The 23,916-nt window shown below is 41.2% G+C and overlaps 1 protein-coding gene across 4 annotated transcripts in view; it reads left to right on the top strand.

The window, feature by feature from the left end:
- Positions 1–23,916, top strand: part of tlk2 (tousled-like kinase 2) — a 116,978-nt gene that overhangs the window by 77,234 nt on the left and 15,828 nt on the right. For all 4 annotated transcript variants that reach the window (XM_067969108.1, XM_067969109.1, XM_067969110.1 and 1 more), the window contains 8 exons: positions 1,288–1,440; positions 3,411–3,477; positions 4,778–4,875; positions 6,855–6,936; positions 13,608–13,699; positions 17,997–18,086; positions 20,982–21,151; positions 22,711–22,849. In XM_067969108.1, the coding sequence (XP_067825209.1) occupies positions 1,288–1,440; positions 3,411–3,477; positions 4,778–4,875; positions 6,855–6,936; positions 13,608–13,699; positions 17,997–18,086; positions 20,982–21,151; positions 22,711–22,849 (891 nt within the window). The remainder of the gene's footprint in view (positions 1–1,287; positions 1,441–3,410; positions 3,478–4,777; positions 4,876–6,854; positions 6,937–13,607; positions 13,700–17,996; positions 18,087–20,981; positions 21,152–22,710; positions 22,850–23,916) is intronic.

Below are 23,916 nucleotides of genomic sequence, written 5' to 3' on the forward strand. Positions count from 1 at the left end.
TTAGAATGGGATGAAAATATAGCGAGTTCTGCAACGGGACTGTGATCTGCTCTGCCAGATTACTGCCCAAGTGGTTACTGTTAAAATTACCTCCCATGTTATTTGTAACTGTGTTAAAAGTCTATAGCCAAGAAATTCGACAGATGAGCAGAAGCATTTGTGAATGGGGAGTGTGGTGGGGAGAGAAATCGGACCACGTGTTTGTCTGTACTTGGATGTGTGACTTGTTATTTATACTGAAAGTTCAAACAGTTTCCAAAAAAAAAGGAACGTAATAAAATGGCATCATAAATGAATCATGAAAAGGTACATTCTTCTGTAGTCACTCCATGAATAATAGCCCAAGCAAGCAATCAGGAAACCAGCAGAAAATGAAAGGAAAGCGGATGAAGGAGGATGGCAAAATAATGAAACAAGAAAGTTGCAACTCAATACGAGGGGTTTTGATCAATGCGGGACAAGAATAATTCAAACTAGTGATAAGAAGTGACTGGGAGAGAGAGCTGGAACAAAGAAAAAACCTTTTAGGGAAGAGAAATGTGAAGGAGAAACAAAATAACAGGAACTGCAGATAGAAACTGCACCCCCTCCCACACGATTTAATTAACAGCAAGCTGTAGAGTTGTAGGAAATAGCCCCCCTGCTGATAGATGTGCATGTAGTGTGGATTTTCAAACTGGAACCATTTTAGGTGGCAACTCAAACCTGGCTGGCAGGTAATTGTATGGGTACTCATAGTGACGTGTGGGGAGTGCGATTGTATGGGTGCTCATAGTAACATGTGTGGGGAGTGTTATTAGATGGGTGCTCATAGTGACGTGTGGGGAGTGCGATTGTATGGGTGCTCATAGTGATTTGTGTGGGGGAGGTTTATTGTATGGGTGCTCATAGTGATGTGTGTGGGGTGTGTTACAGTATGGGTGCTCAATGACGTGTGGGGGGGGGTTTATTATATGGGTGTTCATAGTGATTTGTGTGTGGGGGGATGTTACTGTATGGGTGCTCACAGTAATTTCTGTGGGGGGGTGTTATTGTATAGGTGCTCATAATGAAGTTTATTGCAATTTTAAACTGCTGCTGCAAACTACTACCACATAGCACTTTATTCTCCTGCAAACCACTTCATTGTTTTAATCTTAAAGCATACGTGCTGTTTTGCGTTGCTGTTTCATTGAAACTTGTTGACACAGTTGGATGATTTCAGCAGCCCTCCTCCACATGTACTCCCTCTCCCCTGGAGTTTTCTCTCTGTCTCTAATGCACCTTTTTAATGCTTTGTTTGTACAGACAACAAGAGCGGATAAATACCCAGCGAGAGGAGATTGAGAGACAGAGGAAGTTGCTAGCAAAACGAAAACCGCCAGCCATGTGTCCGATGCCGCCTACAAATAATGAGCAGAAACAGAGGAAAAACAAAGCGAACGGAGCAGAAAATGAGACGTGAGTCAGGTTGCAAACAAACTGATATTAAAGTGTGCAGTCAAGTGATTGATGCTTTCGGTCCTATTTTTTATGATCTTTCACTAATGCCAAAAGTGCTCTATTTGCCTGACAGCATTCAGAGTCTGCACTTGTGCTGAAACCTTTGTTCTATAAATTTATCTGATTATTATAAAAGGATAGCAACGGATATAATGAATATTAAGGAGCTCGTTCTTTGGTATTGGGAAGATAGTTGTAACTAAGTCGCTTAAAGTTGCGGGTCTGAATGAATCCTGGACACTTTCTACACTATAGGTGATTTAGATGTCTTTGTTGAAAGATGATGTAAGGAAGAAAGAACTTGCATTTATATAGTGTCTTACACGACCTCAGGATGTCCCAATGAACAATGTAACAGTTTGACTATATTTAATAACAGCCCTCCTGTTTGTAGCTGTGATCCCAGCAGATTGGTGCAGGAATTTGCAACTTAAGTTGAGCCACTTTGGGCCGTCCCGACTCTCCTTTTGCAGGGTTTCTGGGTTTGTGATTTGATGGAAGCTTCTCTGGATATTTGTGGCGTATTCATAAAGTGTAATGTTACTTTCCATTGTAATGCTCATTAAACTTCTGATAGATAGACACCACCTTCTAGAGACTATTTCCTGTGGCTTGCTAGGGATCTGCTATCAGTGTAGGTGCCTGGGGACATTGTTGGGTTAGATTTTTTTTTTCTTTACAAATTTTGTTTTAAACACTGAAATGTACAAATGGCATGAACCTCTCATAACTGCACCAAAAATTGATGGCACAGAAGAGTGACTGGAAGAAAGCACAACAGTGCAGATGGAAAACATTGCTCATATCACTGGGCACAAGGCTTGCATCAAATACCAGATCTATGATGCATCATGAAATTAGATAGGCTGCCCTCCTTCAGGAAGTCTGTTTCTTCAACACTGATATAAATGCCGTTTAGTCCCTTCCATCTCTCATAATACCTGGTCAAGATTTGGACACCACAGGGAAGGTTTCCTCTTCATAGATTCTTTATAAAATGGAATTTACAGCATAGAAACAGGCCCTTCAACCCAACTGGTCTGTGCTGGTGTTTATGCTCCACACGATCCTCCTCTCACCGTACTCTCGCCCTATCAACATATCCTTCTATTCCTTTCTTCCTCATGCATATATAGCTTCCCCTTAGATGCATCTAGGCTAATCAACTCGTTTACTCCATGTAGTAGCGGGTTCAACATTCTAACCATTCTCTGCATAATTTCTCCTGAATTCCCTGTTGGATTTATTAGTGACTGTCTTATATTTATGACCCCTAGTTTTGGATTCCCCCACAAGCAGAAACATCTTCTCCATGTCTACCCTTTCAAACCCCTTCATAATTTTAAAGACCTCTATTAGGTTACCTCTCAGCCATCTCAGAAAAGGGAATTTACTCTCAATAAAGCTGATCTGCTAATCGGTACAGCATTATCTCCTTTGGGCTTTATGATTGAACTCAACGCACAGTTTTTGTGTACCTGGAGCAAAGTACAGAAATATTGTTTAAAATTTTGAAAAATTTTGCCATGTTTTTATATTTGCCGAAAAATAGATTTGAAGTAATTGTGTGGAATTAGTTCGAGTTGTTTGTAAACTCAAAAAAATGGATGTGTTCCTACGTAATTTAATTATTTGAGATCGAGCTACCTTTTTTCATTTGCAATCCCTGCTACTGTAGCAACTACCTTGGGCTTCAATTGAGCCCCTCTCCCATCGCCCAGTTCATTTTGAACAGATCCAAGGCTAAGTTGCAATGTACGTCACCAAATCTCTGAAGGTTAAAAATTAATGCCTCTGAATGTTTTTAAACCGTGAGCTAGGAGAGGAATTGAAAATTCAACGTGATACTCTCAAGGTTGTGCTCTAACCAGTGATATCACAGATAATCTCAGCAGAAATGTGATAACCTGTATGTTTTCTTTTTGCAGGTTGACTTTAGCAGAATACCATGAACAGGAAGAAATCTTCAAACTAAGATTAGGACATTTAAAAAAGGTGGGTTGATCCGCCTTCCTGTGCCAGAGGGGGTTGTATTCTATCCCAAACTGGGGCCCATAAGGGGATCTCTGCTTCCAAGACAGCTTCAGTCAGTCATTCGATTTGGTTTTTTTTCTCACTTGCTCCCATGTAGCTGTATACTGATTTAAAGTTCCTGAAAAGACAGCTCTTGTTTTCCTTTTGGGGGATCGGATCGTGTTTTGGAATTTGGGACAAGGGATCTCTGGGAGTGTGTTAATATTTTCAAGGAGTCTCGGGGAGTATGCCAGTGTTTGCAGGGAATCCTCCACACAGAAAAGTTTGAAAATCGATGTTGCATATCGAAACGCATGCTCCAGTAGCTCGGAAGCACTTTGGTCCTGGTCCCACCAAAACGTTTCGAGGTCCTGATGGATCAAGTGTTGGCCTGCTTGGTACTTGAGTGCTGGTGTTACGGCATCAGGTGTTGCCAGTGAGCGAAGTAAATTCAGTAGTGACAGCAGTATGGGAAACAATGTACTGCGCATCACGGAAAGGATATTTGAGCAAGATGTTACTTTACGGAGAATTTTATCCTTTCCTCCCCTCATCTACTGACGGTGCCGAATCTTGCTGGCATACAGTTTTACTTGTGCCAACGGCACCTCCTGTCCTTCAGCCAAGTGGTCACTCTTCATGGGTGAGGCTAGATGGTGAGTGTAAACGGCACCGCAGTTGACCCTGCTCCTGTCCTCACTAATGGCCACACGTGTACACTTTCCAGCAGGAGTCAGATGTGAAAACTTGTTCTCCTCTATGCACCAGCACAGCTGAGGAGAATTGCAGCACCACTACCGCTGACTATTTGAGAGCTGATTCGGCACATCAAATGTGGGACCTTATGGTCTGTAGGGCTCAGTGCTATGCTGCATCTTGTAATTAAACTAAATAAACCATTCGCCGAGCTACTGCAGGAAGAGTTCTTTTCTTTTGCTACTGGCATGCTGAGGGAGGTGCCTCCTGTCACCTGTTAATGTCTTGTATAGATATCTTCAGTCAGGCCTGAAGCTACTTAATTGACTTTGGGTGAGTGGTGTGCAATCAATAGCGGGCGAAATGGACATTACTGTGCCTTTCCTTCAAAAAAGAAATCCATAATCACTTTCAAATTACTAGAAAATTTAAAAGTGCGCAGTTATTTTTAAATTTATTTTTTCTAACTTTGTTGAGTACTTTGTCACTGTGTTAAGTGCAGGTTCCATTTTACTGTCCAACTTGTGGCATTGTTTGTTTAGATTATCTTTTTTCATTCACTAAGCTCTTCCTTGCTCTTGTACAGGAGGAGGCAGAGATACAGGCAGAGCTAGAGCGGTTAGAAAGAGTACGCAACTTACACATAAGGGAACTGAAGAGGATACACAACGAAGATAATTCACAGTAAGTTATCGATGTGTCTCTCAATCTCCCCAAGGGGACGGTTTTATATATATATCCTTGTATGGGGAGGCTGAGGTAACTTTCCCATGTTTCACTCTTGTATTGCTGTCTCTACCATGTCTCCAATTGTGAGAAAGGGACTCTTTTGGTGGCAGAGTTTTACAACTGCAAATTGAGGCAGTAAGAGATGTAGTTAAAGTGAGAAGTTTATCTGTCCGATCTATCCATTACTATTTTTTTTTTTAAAAACCCTGGCTCCCACCACACTTTCGTCCCCCCCTTTTTTTTTTAAGAATGGAAGCACCACACTGACCCCTTAAACCTGACCAGTTATTGGGAATTGGCCGTGTGGGAACAGGAACAGGAGTCTGCAACTCCGAAGGACTGTGGGCTTATCCAGGAGACCTGTGTAATGTGCTCTAGCCTCAGAGGTAGGGTGGACAGCTGATAAATGAGAGGCAGAGCTTTTCCTTCCCTCATGTATTTCATGGACTGCTACCAGATACTTGACCAGGATTCCACACACTTAACTTCAAATGTCAGCATGGAAAGCTGATTATCAAAGGAGCTGCTTTCAACTCACCAGGCACATATATATGGTGGGTGCCTTTTCCATACTAGCAGTTATAGACTGCCAGTCTATTTAAAGAATTCCAGAGCTCTGAATCACTTTTAATTTCCTGCAATGAAGCTGTCACTGCGTCCAGCACATGTGGATTGTTTTACTGAGCAGGAGTTAAACCTTCTAAAAGTGATTAATGGCCAGCAAGTCTACAGTGTTCTTGATCCAGCTATAGCTGTCCTATAAGTGTATTGCCTCCTGTGTGCTTGTAGGGCTGCAGTCTTGTTCCTTACTTGGAACACCTTAGATAACAATTTGGTGCCTATCCCTCCACGTGTTATAGCAGAAGTGACGAGCAATTATATTGTCTCATGTAGCAGAGACTCTCCACAATGTTTAATTTATCTTCCAATCATGGAAGAACAAGGAAAATTTAGTATCTCTCCTTGGATTGCTTCTGCTAATATTTATATTTCTACTAGATACTGATTTTAAAAAGTTATGGCTGCCAGTATTTTATTGGCACTCCAGAGAAGATTAAATGGTTTGTTCTCGGGATGTGGGCGTCACTAGCAAGGTCAGCATTTATTGCCCATCCCTAGTTAGCCCTTGAGAAGGCGACGGTGGACCGCTGCAGTCCGTGTGGTGAAGGTACTCCCACATTGCTATTAGGTAGGGAGTTCCTGGATTTTGTCCAAGTCAGGATGGTGTGTGACTTGGAGGGGAACTTAGAGGTGATAGTATTGCCATGCACCAGCTGCCTTTGTCCTTCTAGGTGATATTATTACAAGAGTAGGGTCATGGAGTATGATCATCTACAACACAGTGATGTTTCAAATCCATGGAACCAGAACATGAACCAACACTACTGAAATCCTGTAGATGGAGTATTTGCATTGTTTAAACATATGATGTGCTTACCAGACAGTAATCCAACTCAGTTGGTTGGTTTCTGAAAATCGTATTTTTCTTGAGATTAAACTATCTTTTTTCCATTATTTTCTTGGGTCCCATGCCATCCCCAGCTGAGACATCAGGCAGGCTATTTGGTTTCCAGCTCCCTGCAATACCACTTTGTAACGATGGGTGTGTGAGAACCATCCAAGGTGACTGATCTTTTAACTGAACTCTGGGGAATTGCCAGGCCTCCACTCAGTGCCTTCATGCCAGCATTGCCTGGGATAGGAAATTAAGTGATTCAATGATCATGGACAGCAGCACATCACTAGCCTCTCCCTGCCTCTGTATATGGGGGACAGTGCTGTGTGTTGATGCACTGATGTAATTTAGACTTGTTTTGAAAGAGTTATGTAACAGCACAGTGCAGGTGAGGGTTATTCCAGTGACCCATCTGGTTGTACAAAGGTCTGAGTTGTAGGATTTGACTTTGAAATGTCTTAAAATGCTCTTCTTGCAGATTTAAAGACCATCCCATGTTAAATGACAGGTATTTGCTACTACATCTGTTGGGAAGAGGAGGTTTCAGTGAAGTGTACAAGGTATGTTCTTCCATGCAGACTTGCTGAACAGTTTGAGAAAATATGTAATTTCATCTGAAGTTTTTTTTAAATTTTATGAATCTTGCCCTTATCAAAGTGTGGAATGTTGGCAGAGGATGGAACACTTTCCATTTCAGACACTACACGACACGTACTATGTCCTTTAGAGAGAGTATACTGAATTAGAGGCAGTTTTCTGGTGTAAGCTCATCTGCACTATGGACTGGATTGAGACTAGCCATACCCATTTCACATAAGACCATTATAGCCATCAGAGAGGAGACTTACATCCCATCATTCTGGGTTGGATTTGAATCCGTATCCTTTTTTCCTGATTAACCACTTCACCACAATTAAATGTGAACAAAGCATAACCTGCAAGGCAGTGTGCTGTTAATTTTTGCGACCGGTATGGTTTCATCTTTACATTACATGCTGAGTGTTGGGTTTATTACGAGAATAGGAGCATGATCTGCAACAGGAACAAGCTTGAGGGGCTGAATGGCCTACTCCAGTCCCTATGTTCCTATAACACAGTGATGTTGCTTTAAATCCAGGAAACTGAGACTATAGAAATCAAATTGAGCAGAACATTTTTTCCAGTCTGACAGCATAGCTTGGTCAGTGTGGCCATGCACTATGCTAAGAAATGGTAACACATGGATTTGCACTAACAGCTCCCCATCATATAAGAAGGGGTATTGCTCTTCTGCACCTCCCGGGGGCCGATTGAGAGCAAAAGCGATGCACCTGTGGGCCAGGCTGTCCTCATTAACAAGGGGGCCCAGATTAAATGGGGGATGGATCACAGCACCTGAAAAGTGGACTGCTGTGTTGTCACCAAAAGGCTGAATACAAGCAATATGTTAAAAATGTACATTCCTACGCTTTGGGTTTTTAATTTTGGGATGTTATTTTAATTATTGGTGCACGTTAAAAGAAGTTAATTTTGTTTTAAGTTACATCGGAACTACAGCACAAAAACAGGCCATTTGACCCAACTGGTCCTCGCTGGTGTTTATGCTCCACTCGAGCCTCCCCTCTCCTACTTCATATTACCCTATCAGCATATCCTTTTATTCCTTTCTCCCCCATGTGCTTATCTAACTTCCCCTTAAATACTTCTCTGCCAGTCGCCTCAACTACCCCTTGTGGTAGTGCGTTCCACATTCTTACCACTTTTTAGGTAAAGAGGTTTCTCCTGCATTCTCTATTGGATTTATTAACTACTATTTTATATTATAGTTTTGGACTCCCCTACAAGTGGAAACATTTTCTCTATGTCTACCCTATTGAACCCTTTCATTATCTTAAAAACCTCTTATCAGGTCACCCCTCAGCCTTCTCTTTTCTAGAGAGAAGAGCCCTGTTCAATCTTTCCTGCTAAGTATATCCTGAGTTCTGGTATCAACCCTGTGAATCTTTTTTGCACCTTCTCCAATATCTGTATATCCTTTCTATAATATGAAGACCAGAATTGTGCACAGTACTCCGTGTTCTATACAAGTTTAACATAACTTCTCTGCTTTTCACTTCTATCCCTCTAGAAATGCACCTCTGCTTGATGTGTCTTTTTTTATGGTTTTATTAACCTGTGTCACTACTTTTAGTGATTTGTATATCTGTACCCCTATATCCCTTTGCTCCCCTATCCCATCTAGGCTCTTAATGTCCAAGCAGTATATGGCCTCCGTAGTCTTCCTATCAAAATGCAACTCCTCATATATATCGAAATTCATTTGCCAATTACATGCCCATTCTGCAAGTTTATTAATGTCCTCTTACATTTTGATGCATTCTTCCTTTGTATTAACTACACCCCCCCCCCCCCCCCCAATTTGGTGTCATCTGCAAATTTTGAAATTGTACTTCCGATTCCAGAGTCCAAATCGTTAATGTAAATTATGAACAACAGCGGTTCCACGATCCCTGTGGAACACCACTTCTTGTCTTTTTGCCAGTCTGAGTAGGTACCCTTAACCCCTACTCTCTTTTCTGTTTTGTAGCCAACTTACTATCCATTCTGCTGTGGGTCTCCTGACTCCACATACTCTGACCTTAGTCATGAGTCTACAATGCGTACCTTTTTCGAAGGCCTTTTGAAAATCCAAATATATTACATCTACTGCATTACCCTAGTCTACTTTTTGTTACTTCAGTAAAGTTGGTCAGGCATGACTTTCCCTTCTGAAATCCATGATGACTACTCTTTATTATATTTTCGTTCTCTAGATGTTTTTCTATTACATCTTTGAGTAAAGCTTCCATTTTCTTTCCTACCACCGACATTAAACTAACTGGTTGATAGTTCCCTGGACTTGTTATTCCTATATTTAAAAAGGGAGATAGAACATTAGCTGTCCGGCAGTCCTCTGGCACTATTCCCGTTCCTAATGAATTTTTATATGTATGTAATGGTGCCACTGCTATCTCTTCCCTAACTTCGTAATATTCACGGATGCAATCCATCCGGACCAGGGGGTTTATCCTCTCTAAGTTTGATTAGTTTATCAATTATCTTTTCTTCCCCCCCCCCCCCCCCCCCCACCCCCTTTCTATCTTAAATGTCTTTGTCTTTTTTGATCTCTTATTCTAATATCATGCCCACCTTGTTAGTCTCTAAGTACCTATTCTATATTTCTGCCATTACCTGTGAGTTTATCTTGTGCATCCCTTAGTGGCCTGTATCCTGATTTTTCTTTTGTTATTTATGTGTCTGAAGAATAAGTCACTATTTCTTTTCATATTCCTTCCTAATTTAATTTCATAGTTCTTCTTTGCTTTCCTATTTGTTTTTTGACTTCTTTCCTTACCCCCTCACATTCCCTTTTGTCATTCTCTCCTTTTATTGTCTATGTACTTAGTGTATGCCTTTTTCTTTAGTTTCAAATTTACCTATACCTCTTTATTCATGGTGCTTCATTGTTGGCTAGTTAGTTCTAAGAACATAAGAAAAAGGAGCAGGAGCAGAAGTAGGCCATACGGCCCCTCGAGTCTGCTCCGCCATTCAGTAAGATCATGGCTGATCTTCAATCTCAACTCCACTTTCCCGCCTGATCCCCATATCCCTTGATTTCCCCTAGAGTACAAAAACCTATCGATCTCAGCCGTGAATATACTCAATGACTGAGCATCCACTGGAGTGGAGAATTCCAAAGATTCACAACCCTCTGAGTGAAGAAATGCCTCCTCATCTCAGTCTTAAATGGCCGACCCCTTATCCTGAAACTATGCCCTCTAGTTCTAGACTCTCCAGCCAGGGGAAACAACCTCTCAGCCTCTACCCTGTCAAGCCCCCTCAGAATCTTATATGTTTCAATGAGATCATCCCTCATTCTTCTAAACTCCAGAGAGTATAGGCCCATTCTTCTCAATCTCTCCTCATAGGACAACCCTCTTATCCCAGGAATTAATCTAGTGAACCTTTGTTGCATCACCTCTAAGGCAAGCATATCCTTCCTTAGATAAGGAGACCAAAACTGTACGCAGAACTCTAGGTGAGGTCTCACCAAAGTCCTGTATAATTGTAGTAAGACGTCCTCATTCTTGTACTCCAACCTCCAAGCAATAAAGGCCAACATGCCATTTGCTTTCCTAATTGATTGCTGTACCTGCATACTAACTTTTTGTGTTTCTTGTACGAGGGCACCCAAGTCTCTTTGGACATCAACATTTAATAGTTTCTCACCATTTAAAAAATATTCTGTTCTTCCCATCAAAGTGAATAACCTCACATTTCCCCACATTATACTTCATCTGCCACCTTCTTGCCCACACACGTAACCTGTCTATATCCCTTTGCAGACTGTTTGTTTGGTTCCTGCTCACAGCTTACTTTCCCACTTAGTTTTGTATCGTCAGCAAACTTGGATACACTACACTCGGTCCCTTCATTTAAGTCATTACTATAGATTGTAAATAGCTGAGGCCCAAGCACCGATCCTTGTGGCACCCCACTAGTTACAGCCTGCCAACCTGAGAATGATCCGTTTATTCCTACTCTGGTTTCTGTCCATTAACCAATCCTCTATCCATGCTAATATGTCACCTCCAACCCCATGAGCTCTTATCTTGTGTAACAACCTTTTATGTGGCACCTTATCGAATGCCTTTTGAAAATCCAAATATACAACATCCGCTGGTTCCCCTTTATCTACCCTGCCAGTTACATCCTCAAAATATTCTAATAAACTTGTTAAACATGATTTCCCTTTCATAAAACCATGTTGACTCTGCCTAATCATATTATGATTTTCTAAGTGCCCTGTTACCACTTCCTTAACAATGGATTCCAGCATTTTCCCTACGACTGATGTCAGGCTAACTGGCCTGTCGTTCCCTGTTTTCTCTCTCCCTCCTTTCTTGAATACCGGGGTTATATTTGCTACCTGCCAATCCGCTGGGACCATTCTAGAATCTAGGGAATTTTTGAAGATCATAAACAATGCATCTACTATCTTTGCAGCCACCTCTTTTGGAACCCTCAGATGTAGGCCATCAGGTTCAGGGGATTTATTGGCTTTTAGTCCCATTAGTTTCTCAAGTACTTTTTCTCTACTGATAATTACTTTAAGTTCCTCACTCATGAGCCCCTTGATTTCCCACTATTTCTGGTTTGCTTTTCATGTCTTCTACTGTGATGACAGATACAAAATATTTGTTTAACACATCTGCCATTTCCTGATTCCCCATTATAATTTCTCCTGTCTCAGCCTCTATGGGACCAATATTTACTTTTGCTACTCTCTTCCTCTTTACATACTTGTAGAAGCTCTTACAATCCGTTTATATATCTCTTGCTAATTTACTTTCATATTCTATTTTCTCCCTTTTTATCAATTTTTTGGTCGTCCTTTGCTGGTTTCTAAAACTCTCCCATTCCTCAGGTTTATTACTTTTCTTGGCAATATTATAGGCCTCTTCTTTTAATCTAGTACTATCCTTAACTTCTTTAGTTAGCCACGAGTGGATCACTTTTCCCGTGGAGTTTTTATTTGTCAATGGAATGTATATTTGTTGAGAATATTGAATTATTTCTTTAAATGTTTGCCGTTGCTTTTCAACCGTCATATCCTTTAATCTAATTTCCCAATCTATCTTTGACAACGCGCACCTCATACCTATATAATTGGCTTTATTTAAGTTTAAGACTCTAGTTTTGGACTTAAGTATGTCACTCTCTCTTTTTTAGAGGCATTTTTTTTTGGAACTCTGTTGACCATTTTAAATATTTCCAGCTACTGTTCTATCTCTATCAGTTTTTTTTTCCCCCAGTTTACTTTCTCTAGTTCCATTCTCATCCCCTCAAAATTAGCTTTTTTCCAATCTATTACTTTGGTCTTTGTCTTACTTATGTCTTTCTCAATCATTATTTTAAACCTTATTATGTTATGATCGCTATTGCCTAGATGTTCCCCTACGCTTACTTCTCTTATCTGCTCTGGTTCATTTCCCATTACTAGATCCAGCAGTGATTCCTCTCTTGGGCTTCTCACATACTGGGTAAGAAAGGAGTCCTGTACACTAAAAATTCCATTCCCTTTCCCCTTTCCCTACCTCTTCTTGCCAGTTTATTTGGGGGTAGTTGAAATCTCCCATGATTATTATTCAATGCTTTTTACTCATTTCATAGATTTATCTACATGTTTCATCCTCCACATCCCTTCCACTATTAGGTGATCTGTAGAATGTGCCTATTAACGTGATCGATCTGTTCTTATACTTTGTCTCCATTCATATGGATTCTGTTTCTATCTTAATATTACTTGTGTCCCTTTTTTCTATTGCCATTATGTTGTCTTTAATTAGTACAGCTACCCTAACCCCACCCTTCTCTTTAAAAAAAATTGAGGAAAGAAGTAGAAATCAATTGCACACTTTGTCCATACGAAACTCATCCATCCAAGTGTAGCACAAGTTGGTGCACATCAGAGCTCCCTCTAGATTGCCACAAGATACCTCCAACTCAAAGCTCCCACAAGCACGTCCACACACTCATGTTACATCTCAGTCTCCTGAACTGTGGTGTCTACATACTTAAGGTTTTGCTGTGTACTTGACTATCTCAATGGACCCTTGCAGAGGTTTGTAAGATACTTAACAGCTGGAGAAGTTAAAGCCGGGTCAACGCTTCCAGATGCATCAGGGCAGTGGGAAGAGGACACGAGGTCAGGGGTTGCATAGAGCAAGTTTAAGACCGACACCAGGATGAATTTCTTTACACAGCGGATGATCAACGGCTGGAACGGGTTGCCAGGAATACTGTTGAAGCCAAGACATTGGGCTTGCTTAAGAAACCATTAAGTGGTGTAATGGGAATTTGGTAGGGTTGATACTCTGGAAGAATGAAATGTGTTCACTAACTGAGCCTGTCTAAACCAACTCCAATTACAGAAATAGTATTTTTTTTTTCCCGAGGGAGCTTTGAGGTGGGGAGAGGAGGAGGCAACAGAGAGCAAAATTCAGCTGTAAATGAAGCATAAATGTCCCCAAGAAGTTACTCCCATTCTGCAGTCATTGCACTGGAACATGCATTGCTCATAGTGAAAATTTTAAATTGGCTCTCCTGCAGTGTACACGTGTTTGCTGTTGGTTATTAGCGGTGTAATTTCTTCAGAAGGTTTGTCCTGTTTTAAAATGAAATTACTCCATGTTTTGAATCTTTTTAATAGGCATTCGATTTACAAGAACAAAGATACGTAGCGGTAAAAATTCACCAGTTAAATAAAACCTGGCGGGAGGAAAAGAAAGAGAATTACCACAAGTAAGTACAAGGGGTATTGTCAAAGTGTATCAGAGTTCTCATGGTCTCTGTACTTATTGGAGCAAACACATCCCGCGGTGTTTTTCACTAATACTTTGCCACGGCCCACAGTGTCGGCACTTATTTGATGGCCTTGCTTGGGAATGCTCCCAATGTGGAGTGATGTGATGTGGTCTGTCCCCAGTTTCCTACACGATGAGCCCTTTATTTCGAATCTGCCATGCTGGGCAGTTCCAGGTGGAGACCAGGCACCTCCCCACAAGAAGAAAGAAACATTTGCATTTATATAGCATCTTTCACAACCTCATGCTGTCCCAAAGCACTTTTGAAGTGTAGTCACTGTTGTGATTGTAGGAAACGTGGGAGCCAATTTGTGCACCGCACAGTCCCACAAACTGCAGTGTGATAATGACCAGATCATCTGTTTTAGTGATGTTGGTTGAGTAGTAAATATCGGTCAGGATACCGGGGAGAACTCCCCTGCTCTTCTTCGAAATAGTGCCATGGGATCTTTTACACCCACCTGAGACGGCAGCCGGGGCCTCGGTTTAACTTCTCATCCGACAGATGGCACCTCCGACAGTGCAGCACTCCCTCAGTACTGCACTAGAGTACCAGCCTAGATTATGTGCTCAAGTTTCTGGAGTGCAACTTGAACCCACAACCTTCTGACTCAAGGGGTGAGAGTGCTGCCACAGAAGTTGAGGGGGGGGAGATTACAGGGCACGTTGTCCCATTAAAAATGATAGACCCTACAGTTTTGATGGGAGTCCTTTCACTTGCTGTGTAATTAATGCCAGTAAAGGGTTCTATGCAGTATACTCTGTTTTGGCTCCAGATGCCAATAAAAGCTGTCATTTACTTAAAAAGAATTGGAGTTTATTACATGACAATCCTTCAATAAAGAAAAAAGAACAGGTGCTTGGATTATACAGTGCCTTATCACTGCCTTAGCTTGTCCCTGTGCTGTGACTTGCTTTCCTACTTTTCTCTCTTCCCACTTACACAATTGTTTGTTTTCACACATGTCCAGAAAGTGTAGCCCTTATACACGTGATCATTGGGCTATATTTTGCTGACTGGAAAGAGATTTGTGCTATTAAAATTCTATATGCGTAAGTATATATACTTGTGCGAGACAAATGCTGAATTTAATCAATTAGTGGCTTGTAAGCAAACCAGAGCATATGGAATACATCGTAAGAAATTCAATTGGAGTTTTGGACCATGTCTGTTAAATTGATTTATGTTGCAGCTTTTTATTTTTCTGCACTGTAGCTGTTTTCCCCTGGGTTCAGACTATTAAATTCAAAGCCGTTTCATTTTATGAGCTGACAACTTCTAAAGGATGGATTCATTCTTCAAGTGTACTTTTAGTTGCTGCTTAAGCAATATATTCTGCACTGTGGGTTTTCTAAGGTGTTTTTATTTTTTACTTATGTAGGTTTGTTGTCTATTTGTTGGTTTTACAATGATTTACAACTACAAAAAACCCTTATGATGGCTAAGAGCTAAAGTAGGAGGCACTTTAAGCACTGCAAGAATGTACTGGAGCTCTGCCTGGAAAAATACTTTTAATATATATTTCCTTTTGCAACTTAAAAAATTTTGCACAAATTTCCATCGTATTTAAGAAAAGTGGCAGTGAATCCTGGGTATGTGGATAGTTCCAATCTTTATAAACCAGACTTGTACATAGCAAGTGATTATATCAGTATTTACTCTGCGAGGAGCAGACTTGGGGCTAGGAAGAATTTGTATCTATCGGGAATGAAAACAAAACTTTGAAAATATACAGTAGGTCAGCTAGCATCTGAAAGAGAAATGACGGGTTAATACTTTGGGTGGGACCCGTACACTATGCTGACAAAGGAGCCTGAAATATTAGCCTGACTTTTTATTTTTCCAATTTTGAGCTTTTTTTCTCTTGCTGGCTATCATTTGCCAATACCAAATTGCATTAGTATAGCTTGGACAAGTACCATCGCCATATTTCTCAGTATATCCAATTTGAGGTGTGTGGATGACCTCCTAGATTAAAATAATTGGCCTTATTCTAATGACAGAATTACTATGTACAGTATTAACTCAAACGATAGCATTAAATGCTGTCCCTGACTGTAGTTGAGAAATGGCCATTTCACTGTGCCAAGTCTAGGTGTACAGCCATGACCATGTCAAGGTGCTACATGCCTTTACAATCTTAGTCTAATGGATGATATTCCTTGTGCTGCTGTTACTGGTGGATGTTTTATTAATGATTTAATGTCCAAGCAAGCTACAAGTGAGTGAAAGTTCGTAATGAAAATGTTTTATTGTATCACAGCTCTATTGATTCAAGAATGATCTAATTACTTGGGTTAAGTTTCTGGGTTAAAACAAAATGCACAATCTATTTCCCAAAGGATGTTAACTGCTTCATTTTCCCTTGAACACTATGCATAGTGATCCAAAGCCAGGGATTTGAGGATGGTCAAGTTTCTGTGTGATACACCCTTGTTCTTCAGTTCCTTGTCAGAGTTGGAGGGATGTGAACTTCAGGCTAGTCACACTTTTTAGGCAGAGGTTTGATGGGGCATGGAATGCCCTACCAGAAACTGGTGGGAGCAGAATCTCTGGTGGCTTTTAAAAATGAAGTGGATAAATATTTGAAAATGAAAAACATTAAAAGGGTTTGGGGAAAGAGCAAGGGAAGGGGATTAAGTGGATAGCTCTTTCAAAGAGCTGGCACAGGTGCGATGGGCTAAATGGTCTATACTGTAAAATACCATAATTCTATAACCATTCTGGTTGTGCCCCACACACTCTTGGGATTCCATCCAGTCCCTGGACAGGTCATTCCAGCACACCCACCTGTAACTACGTTTGAAGCCTTACTTAGCAGTGACTGACTGTGTTTTCTGTGGCTCTTATTATAATGGGCTTATATTGCACAAAGGATCATGATTGAGGAGAGTGCCTTTATTCTGTGAATGGTAGTACGGTCGTCCCATCCGTAAAGATTTCTAACACGCATTGCCAGAAAGCTGAGGGATTTGTTCTCAATTTCCTGGACAGCGCACGTATTGGTAGCAATTTCTTCCCCTCACACCTATCCCATTTCCTTCAGAGAAAGTCTGGCTTCTTTGAGCTGACCTGACTGCAGGCTGTTTCAGCAGTAATCTATAAGTGTGTGCACATATTTGAATGGAAGTCTCTAATTGCATTTTCTGGCAATACTCCCCCTCAAACCGAATCATAAAGGTGTTCCATGTGCATTCTTTGGCTCTCACTATTGAGCGAGGCATCAATCCTACAGCTGCTTACAATCTGGAGTGCTTATAGAAGCCAATTCTTCATTCAATTTATTCTTCGATGGGTGTCTCTGTCATGGACATGATACACTTTCCATTGCTTGAGTGAGTTTCGTCTTTATACATTTACCTGGCGTTGTGCCGACTTTTTTTGGCAGGTTTCCTAAAACATAGGGGAGATTTTCCTGAGTCTGCACCCAGATGTAATGGATCACCTGGGTGCAGCGATTATTGGAAAATCGGGTATGTTGGAGTGCACGGCTATGAAGAAACCCACCCGATTTTTCTGGTGGTAACCCATTGGGTCCAGGCACACACTCGGGGGGAAATCTCCCCTCTGAGTGTAAACTACGAACCGTTTGGGTGCAGTTAAAGTTATGCAGGACTTCACACTTGATATCCTTGTAGTCCGTTTTGTGCTGTTCAGGTACTTTTCATCATTTCACCATCTCTCTAGTAATGTTTTAAACAGAAGGACGATAATTTTTAAAAAATGAAAAGTAGGAAATGTTGCATTTTGGGTTTGTGTGTTTTGTAACCGCCACCAAATCCAATAATGTTTTAATGGATGGATGGAACCATAGAACTTAGTTCCTGGATCTCAATGCAAAAAAACACTACTCTAATCATTAAAGGGTTATTTGCCATGTTACCTGGTTTGGGTAACATTTTTACATCAGTCTGGGCTGGGTGCACATTTTCTCATAGAATCATAGAAGTTTACAACATGGAAACAGGCCCTTCGGTCCAACATGTCCATGTCGCCCAGCTTATACCACTAAGCTAGTCCCAGTTGCCTGCACTTGGCCCATATCCCTCTATACCCATCTTACCCATGTAACTGTCCAAATGCTTTTTTAAAGACAAAATTGTACCCACCTCTACTACTGCCTCTGGTAGCTCGTTCCAGACACTCACCACCCTTTGAGTGAAAAAGTTGCCCCTCTGGACCCTTTTGTATCTCTCCCCTCTCACCTTAAATCTTGTTGTTGTTTTGTTTACAGACATGCCTGCAGAGAGTATAGAATTCACAAGGAGCTGGATCACCCCAGGATAGTCAGACTCTACGACTACTTCTCATTAGATACAGACTCGTAAGTTTTTTTTACTTAAACTACAGTGTGTTCTTATTATATAGCAACAGTTACCCGAGGTTGCCTGTTGAGTCTTTGTGCTTGCAGTTGGTTAATGTTGCCTTGTGTGCCTATGGATTTAGTCAGTTGTCTGCGACATGTTTCAGGCAAGTCATGCATTTAAAAGGGGAAAGACCGTGTAAAGCAGTTCGGAGTGCTTCCCGCCCAGAATCCCTTTTTATAGAGGCAATAGCCTTGCCTTAAATGTCTGCATTTTTTTTTTAAAAACACATCAAGCAATCATCACCATGGAGACCTGTAACTAGTCTGCCTGCTAGGCTGCCCTGGTGGTATTATTTACAGGGAGTGCCCCCATTGTAAACATTGAGGGGGAAATGGCTTCATACAGGCCTAGGAACGACCCAGAGTCACCTGACCCTACGGGCTACAAGAGAGGGAGACACTCCTCGAGTGTCTGTCAGAAATAAAAGTGATATCGAAGAAATTTAAGGTGGAAATACCATCTTCCCCTCTAAAAAGACTTTGAGCAAAAGTACTCCTGTCAAGACAGTTCTACCCCTTTAAATATAAACCGTAAGACCCATCCAAGTGTAGTAATTTCTAGCTGATTTCTTAATGGTGTGATAGTTACTGGGGACCAATTTATTGTCTTGATTAGGTCCACTGACACTTGGGTAAAGTGCATTTCCTCTTAACCAGGTCTTAGGTGGGCACAGGCAATAGACATCAGACAAGTCAGCTTGCTGGAAGCTTAATAGGTCAACAAAGGAAGCTTCCTGTTGGGAGATCTGAGTAGAATAAGCTCACGTTACAGCCCTTCAGAAGTGTAAGGGAAGTAGTACAGTAAAAGTATGGGTTGCACTCAGCTTTGCCATCTGTTAAAGTTGCCTGCTGTTGTTGAATACTGTGCATTAGTTTTCAGGAGTTACATAATGTTTAACATACTCTGTATTGTGCAGGAGAATACTGTGACCCCAGACAGAGCACATGGAAAATATTGTGCTGACACCATTGTTTAAACAGCTGTTAAATCTTTATCGTCTAGATTACTCTCAGTTGTGGAAGTACAAATAGCTCAGATTACTACAGACAGAAATCTGGCAATCTGTGGCTGAAAGTCCCTTGACTGAAGGGATTGGCAAAAGTGCACAGTTAGTTGCATTTTAGAAGCGCAGTCGTTATATCAAGGAGCGTACCCTGAACATAATGGTTTATGAAGCCATTGAGTAACTTGCAGGCTGAGTGCAAAACAAATTTTTTTTATTGCCCTTGTTTCCGCTTAATAGCACCCATTATCTGGGCAGCCGAGTTTGTTTGAACCAATTCCCCAGTAGCTCTAGCAGCAAAACTTCCAGCCCCGAGAGTCATGACTTCCCAGTGCTGATTTAGTTTGTAAAGTTGCTCCCTCCCCACCTTGAGATACTGAAGTTCACCAAGCAGCGCATTGCCCTCTCCCGGCTAAAGAACAAAGTATGTGGGAGGAGAGCCCAGGCTGATTGAAGATGACTGCCTAGTAATTGAGTAGTTGTACTGTTTTGCTCAAATTTTTGAGTCGCACATCATCCAGACTCATTGGTTTTGTTGGTTCTACACTGGGGCACAGTCTAAGGCTTTGTCAAATAATAGGAACACAGATACAGGAGTAGGCCATTCAGCCCCTCGAGCCTGTTCTGCCATTCAGTAAGATCACGGCTGATCTGTATCCTAATTCCATCCGCCCATCTTGGCTCCATATCCCTTAATACCTTGGCTAGCAAAAAATCTATCGATCTCAGATTTAAAATTATTAATTGAGCTAGCATCCACTGCTTTTTGTGGGAGAGAATTCCACACTTCTACCACTCTTTGTGTGATGAAATATTTGCTAATTTCCTGAATGGCCTGGCTCTGATTTTTAAGGTTATGTCCCCTTGTCCTAGACTCCCCCACCAGTGGAAAAAGATTCTATCTACCCTATCTATTCCTTTCAAAATCCTAAAAACCTCAATCAAATCACCCCTTAACCTTCTATATTCCAGGGAATACAAGCCTAGTTTATGTAATCTATCCTCATAATCTAACCCTTGGAATCCCGGTAACATTCTGGTGAATCTGCGCTGCACTCCTTCCAAGGCCAATATATCCTTTCTAAGGTGCGGTGCCCAGAACTGTACACAGTACTCCAGATGTGGTCTAACCAGGGCTTTGTATTGCTGTAGCAAAACTTCCTCCCCTTTATAGTCTAGTCCTCTAGTTATAAAGGCTAACATTCCATTAGCCTTTTTGATTATTTTTTGTAACTGACCACTACATTTTAGTGATCTGTGTGCATGGTCCCCATAATCTCTGGACCTCCATTCTTCTTCTTTTCTCACCATTTAAAAAATATTCGGATCTATCCTTTTTTGATCCAAATTGGATGATCTCACACTTGTGTTGAAATTCATCTGCCACAGTTTTGCCCACTCAATCTATCAGTTTCTTTTTGTAATTTTATGCTCCCGTCTACACTAATTACTATGCCACCAATCGTTGTGTCATCGGCAAACTTGGAAATACATCTCTCTCTTGTGTTATCTAAGTCATTAATAAATATAGTGAATAGTTGAGGCCCCAGCACAGACCCTTGTGGGACACCACTAGTCACTTCCTTCCATAATATATCCCTCACTGATCGGAGAAGAAAATGAGCAATGAATTAGATGTGCTTTCCTGCTGGATAAGATCAGATTCATATGTATGAAAATTCCATAGTGACTGCCCATGCCAAGTAGTGCGTTCTGTCTTCTTTATAAAGTGGGGCCCAGCTGATTCCAAGTGAAAATACAGATGCTTATAAATATTCTTTGGGAGAGGATGGATGGCAAAAAACCCTAAAGGTGTGCAACAAAATAATGTGCAGATCTTGTTCCTCAGGTTTTGTACTGTGTTAGAGTACTGTGAAGGCAACGACCTGGATTTCTACCTGAAACAGCACAAGTTAATGTCTGAAAAGGAAGGGCGCTCCATCATCATGCAGGTGGTCAACGCTCTGAAATATTTGAATGAGATCAAGCCCCCCATCATCCACTATGACCTTAAGCCAGGTGTGTATTTCGACTGAAGGTCTGACCTGTTGATTGGCATCAACGGGCAGTGTGACTCAGAACATTCAGTTCCCACGTGCACTATGTTTAGTCTAAATACTTTTGAACAGGGAATGACCTAATTGGGATTCTTGTAGCAATTTTTGAACAAGATTATATAGTATCTGTAAAAGGTTCCTGATGTTCCAATCTGTTCAAAGCAACAATCATTTTTGTTAAATTCTTTATTGCAATCAATGATGAACAATTACAGAATATAATTTCTGCAAAGAATATACGTTTTCTATAATTCATCTCTACTTCAGTTTCCTCCCCACTCACGTTTTTTGGACCAGTCGACAGGCCATTTCATATTGAGTATAATGGTTAGGTGGAGGGTGAAGCTCTTTCCACCTGGAACACTTCCAATCCAGTATAATATTGCAGGGCTATGGGGAAAGAGCGGGGTGAGTGGGACTAATTGGATTGCTCTTTCAAAGAGCAAGCAAGCACAGGCACGATGGCCCAAATTACAGCCTCCTGTGCTTGCTCTTTGATTCTATTCTGTTACTCGCCAGAAACCATTCTGATTACCGAGTGCCATTTTCTAATGGGCAATTGTGAGCAGTTTTATGCTGGTGATTTCTGCACAGGAGGTACTGAGTGAGGGTGATTTGGGATAGATGTGAAGGAAATTGGGCGCCCGTATTTTAACATATCCTTGATCTAGCAAAGCTAGATTCAAATGTGGTCCGTAGCAATGGGATGAAAGCATGCTAGATGGATTGGGTATACCCAAACTAACTTCATTTAGCATGCTTTTATCTCATCACTCTGAGTTACCTAGATCTAAGTTGAACCGTACTGTACCACTCAATCCCCCTTACCTATCTTCTACCATAGGGAATAGAGACTGGCCATGAATTTGTAAGCAAGCGAATAACATTGAGTGCCTATAATGAATTTCCCTGCTGCTTTAAAATTCAAGGGTTTCTGTCCTATAATATGAATGAATATTAGCTCTATGGAAAGCATTATAAAATATTCAAGTAGTAAAGATTCAAACAGGAATGATGTGACAAATGTACATGCTTAAATAGATCTCAAGTGTATAAAACCTCTGTCATTGGGCAGATAATTTGAACAGCAATGACCCCATTTCTAATTTGAGCATCTCTAAATTAAGCAGAAAACTTTTTAAAGCGGTGCCAAAGATTGTCCTTAGTTTAATTAAGTTGCCATTTTCAGGTAGGTTAAAGTCGGCATCTTAAACCTTTCCTTTGGACTTGTCTAAAGTTATTTTGAAGTTTAGAAAAGGAGTGGGTTTGTGTAATGGGTGGATGGGAGCGGTCCAACTTAGGTCCTTGGTATTTTGCCGCCCATACAAGTATTGTATCCAACTTTTTAAACCAGTATTAACGATGCACTGAATGTACAATAAATAAGGCCGTCCTTGGATTTAAAAAAACAACTTTGCAGTTGGGTGAGTTGGCAGCGACTGTTGATGCTGAAGTCATTAGTTTTATTGCCAGTCTGGAAGCATTTCTTGAATAAATGTCATCAGCTTTACACTTTCACAGGTAACATCCTCCTGGTGAATGGGACAGCGTGCGGAGAAATAAAAATCACAGACTTCGGATTATCTAAAATCATGGACGATGACAGCTACAACTCAGTAGATGGGATGGAGCTCACGTCGCAGGGAGCAGGCACATACTGGTAAGATCACCCTGCAAGATGCTGTCCGATTCTTTTTAACATCAGCTCAAGTGTTTTCAGCAAATGCAGCCGATTAGACTGAAATTGAATCTAAATTGCGTGTAAATTTTGGATGCGCTTATTTAGTACTCGTATTACAATGTCACTTGCTGAATGTTGCGACTACCCTTCACGTGGCACTGTCTGGAATCTTCCTGTACCAACAGGAACTGTGGCACGGGACAGAAAATGATACCGTTGGTGCCATAGCAAGTTGAAGCACAAAGGCATAAAGTTAAACTATCCTGAAGCACGTAGGGCTAATTGTCTCCACATTAACCTCAGAATAAGTGTGATAAACACGTATAATCTTTCATTTTGCTGCAGTTTGCTGTGAGGTACACAGCACCAATGTGGACTGTAATTTTTTGCAATGGTGTGCACCGGTCACGCGTGTGTAACTGGTGCAGGCCGGAAACTTCCGGCACTACACCTCGTGCTTACTCAGCGCCGGGTTCTTCAAAGGAGACGAGCTGGTGCCACCCAAGGCACTCGAAAAAGTGGCTGAAGCTCATCAGAGATTTGCAAACTATTCGATGAGGGTGGAGCTTCCCAACTCCTCATTGTGCATGGTTCACTCTAGAGAAATAACATCATCCTCTCTGAGCAAGTTCAAAGCAGGTGTATTTCGAACCTCATATCTTGGACTTTCACAGTGAGCTTTGGTAACGGTGTTTTGGGAGCAACTGTTTTTTTTTTTGGGTAGCTTTTGCTGCCTTTTTGTAATCTAGCCCTTTAACTTTTTAAAAAGTAATTCACTTTATGGTGAAGAGCTCTATTCTCAATTACATCACTTGAAACTTGGGAATGATTGCCTCTGTTACTCTCGAGGAGCTGGAGGATGAGGGACGCACAGAGACAACTCTACCCGTATCTAAGGTGGTCTGCCCAGTGTCGCCATTACCCAAGGAGATGACCCTGCCGCAGTTTTTTTAAAATTCATTCTCTGGATTATTGGTGTTGCCAGCAAGGCCGGCATTTATTGTCCATCTCGAGTGAAGGAGGTGGTGAGCTGCCTTCTTGAACCT

Source organism: Heptranchias perlo, chromosome 30, assembly GCF_035084215.1.
Source record: "Heptranchias perlo isolate sHepPer1 chromosome 30, sHepPer1.hap1, whole genome shotgun sequence".
In the NCBI taxonomy this organism is placed as follows: domain Eukaryota; kingdom Metazoa; phylum Chordata; class Chondrichthyes; order Hexanchiformes; family Hexanchidae; genus Heptranchias; species Heptranchias perlo.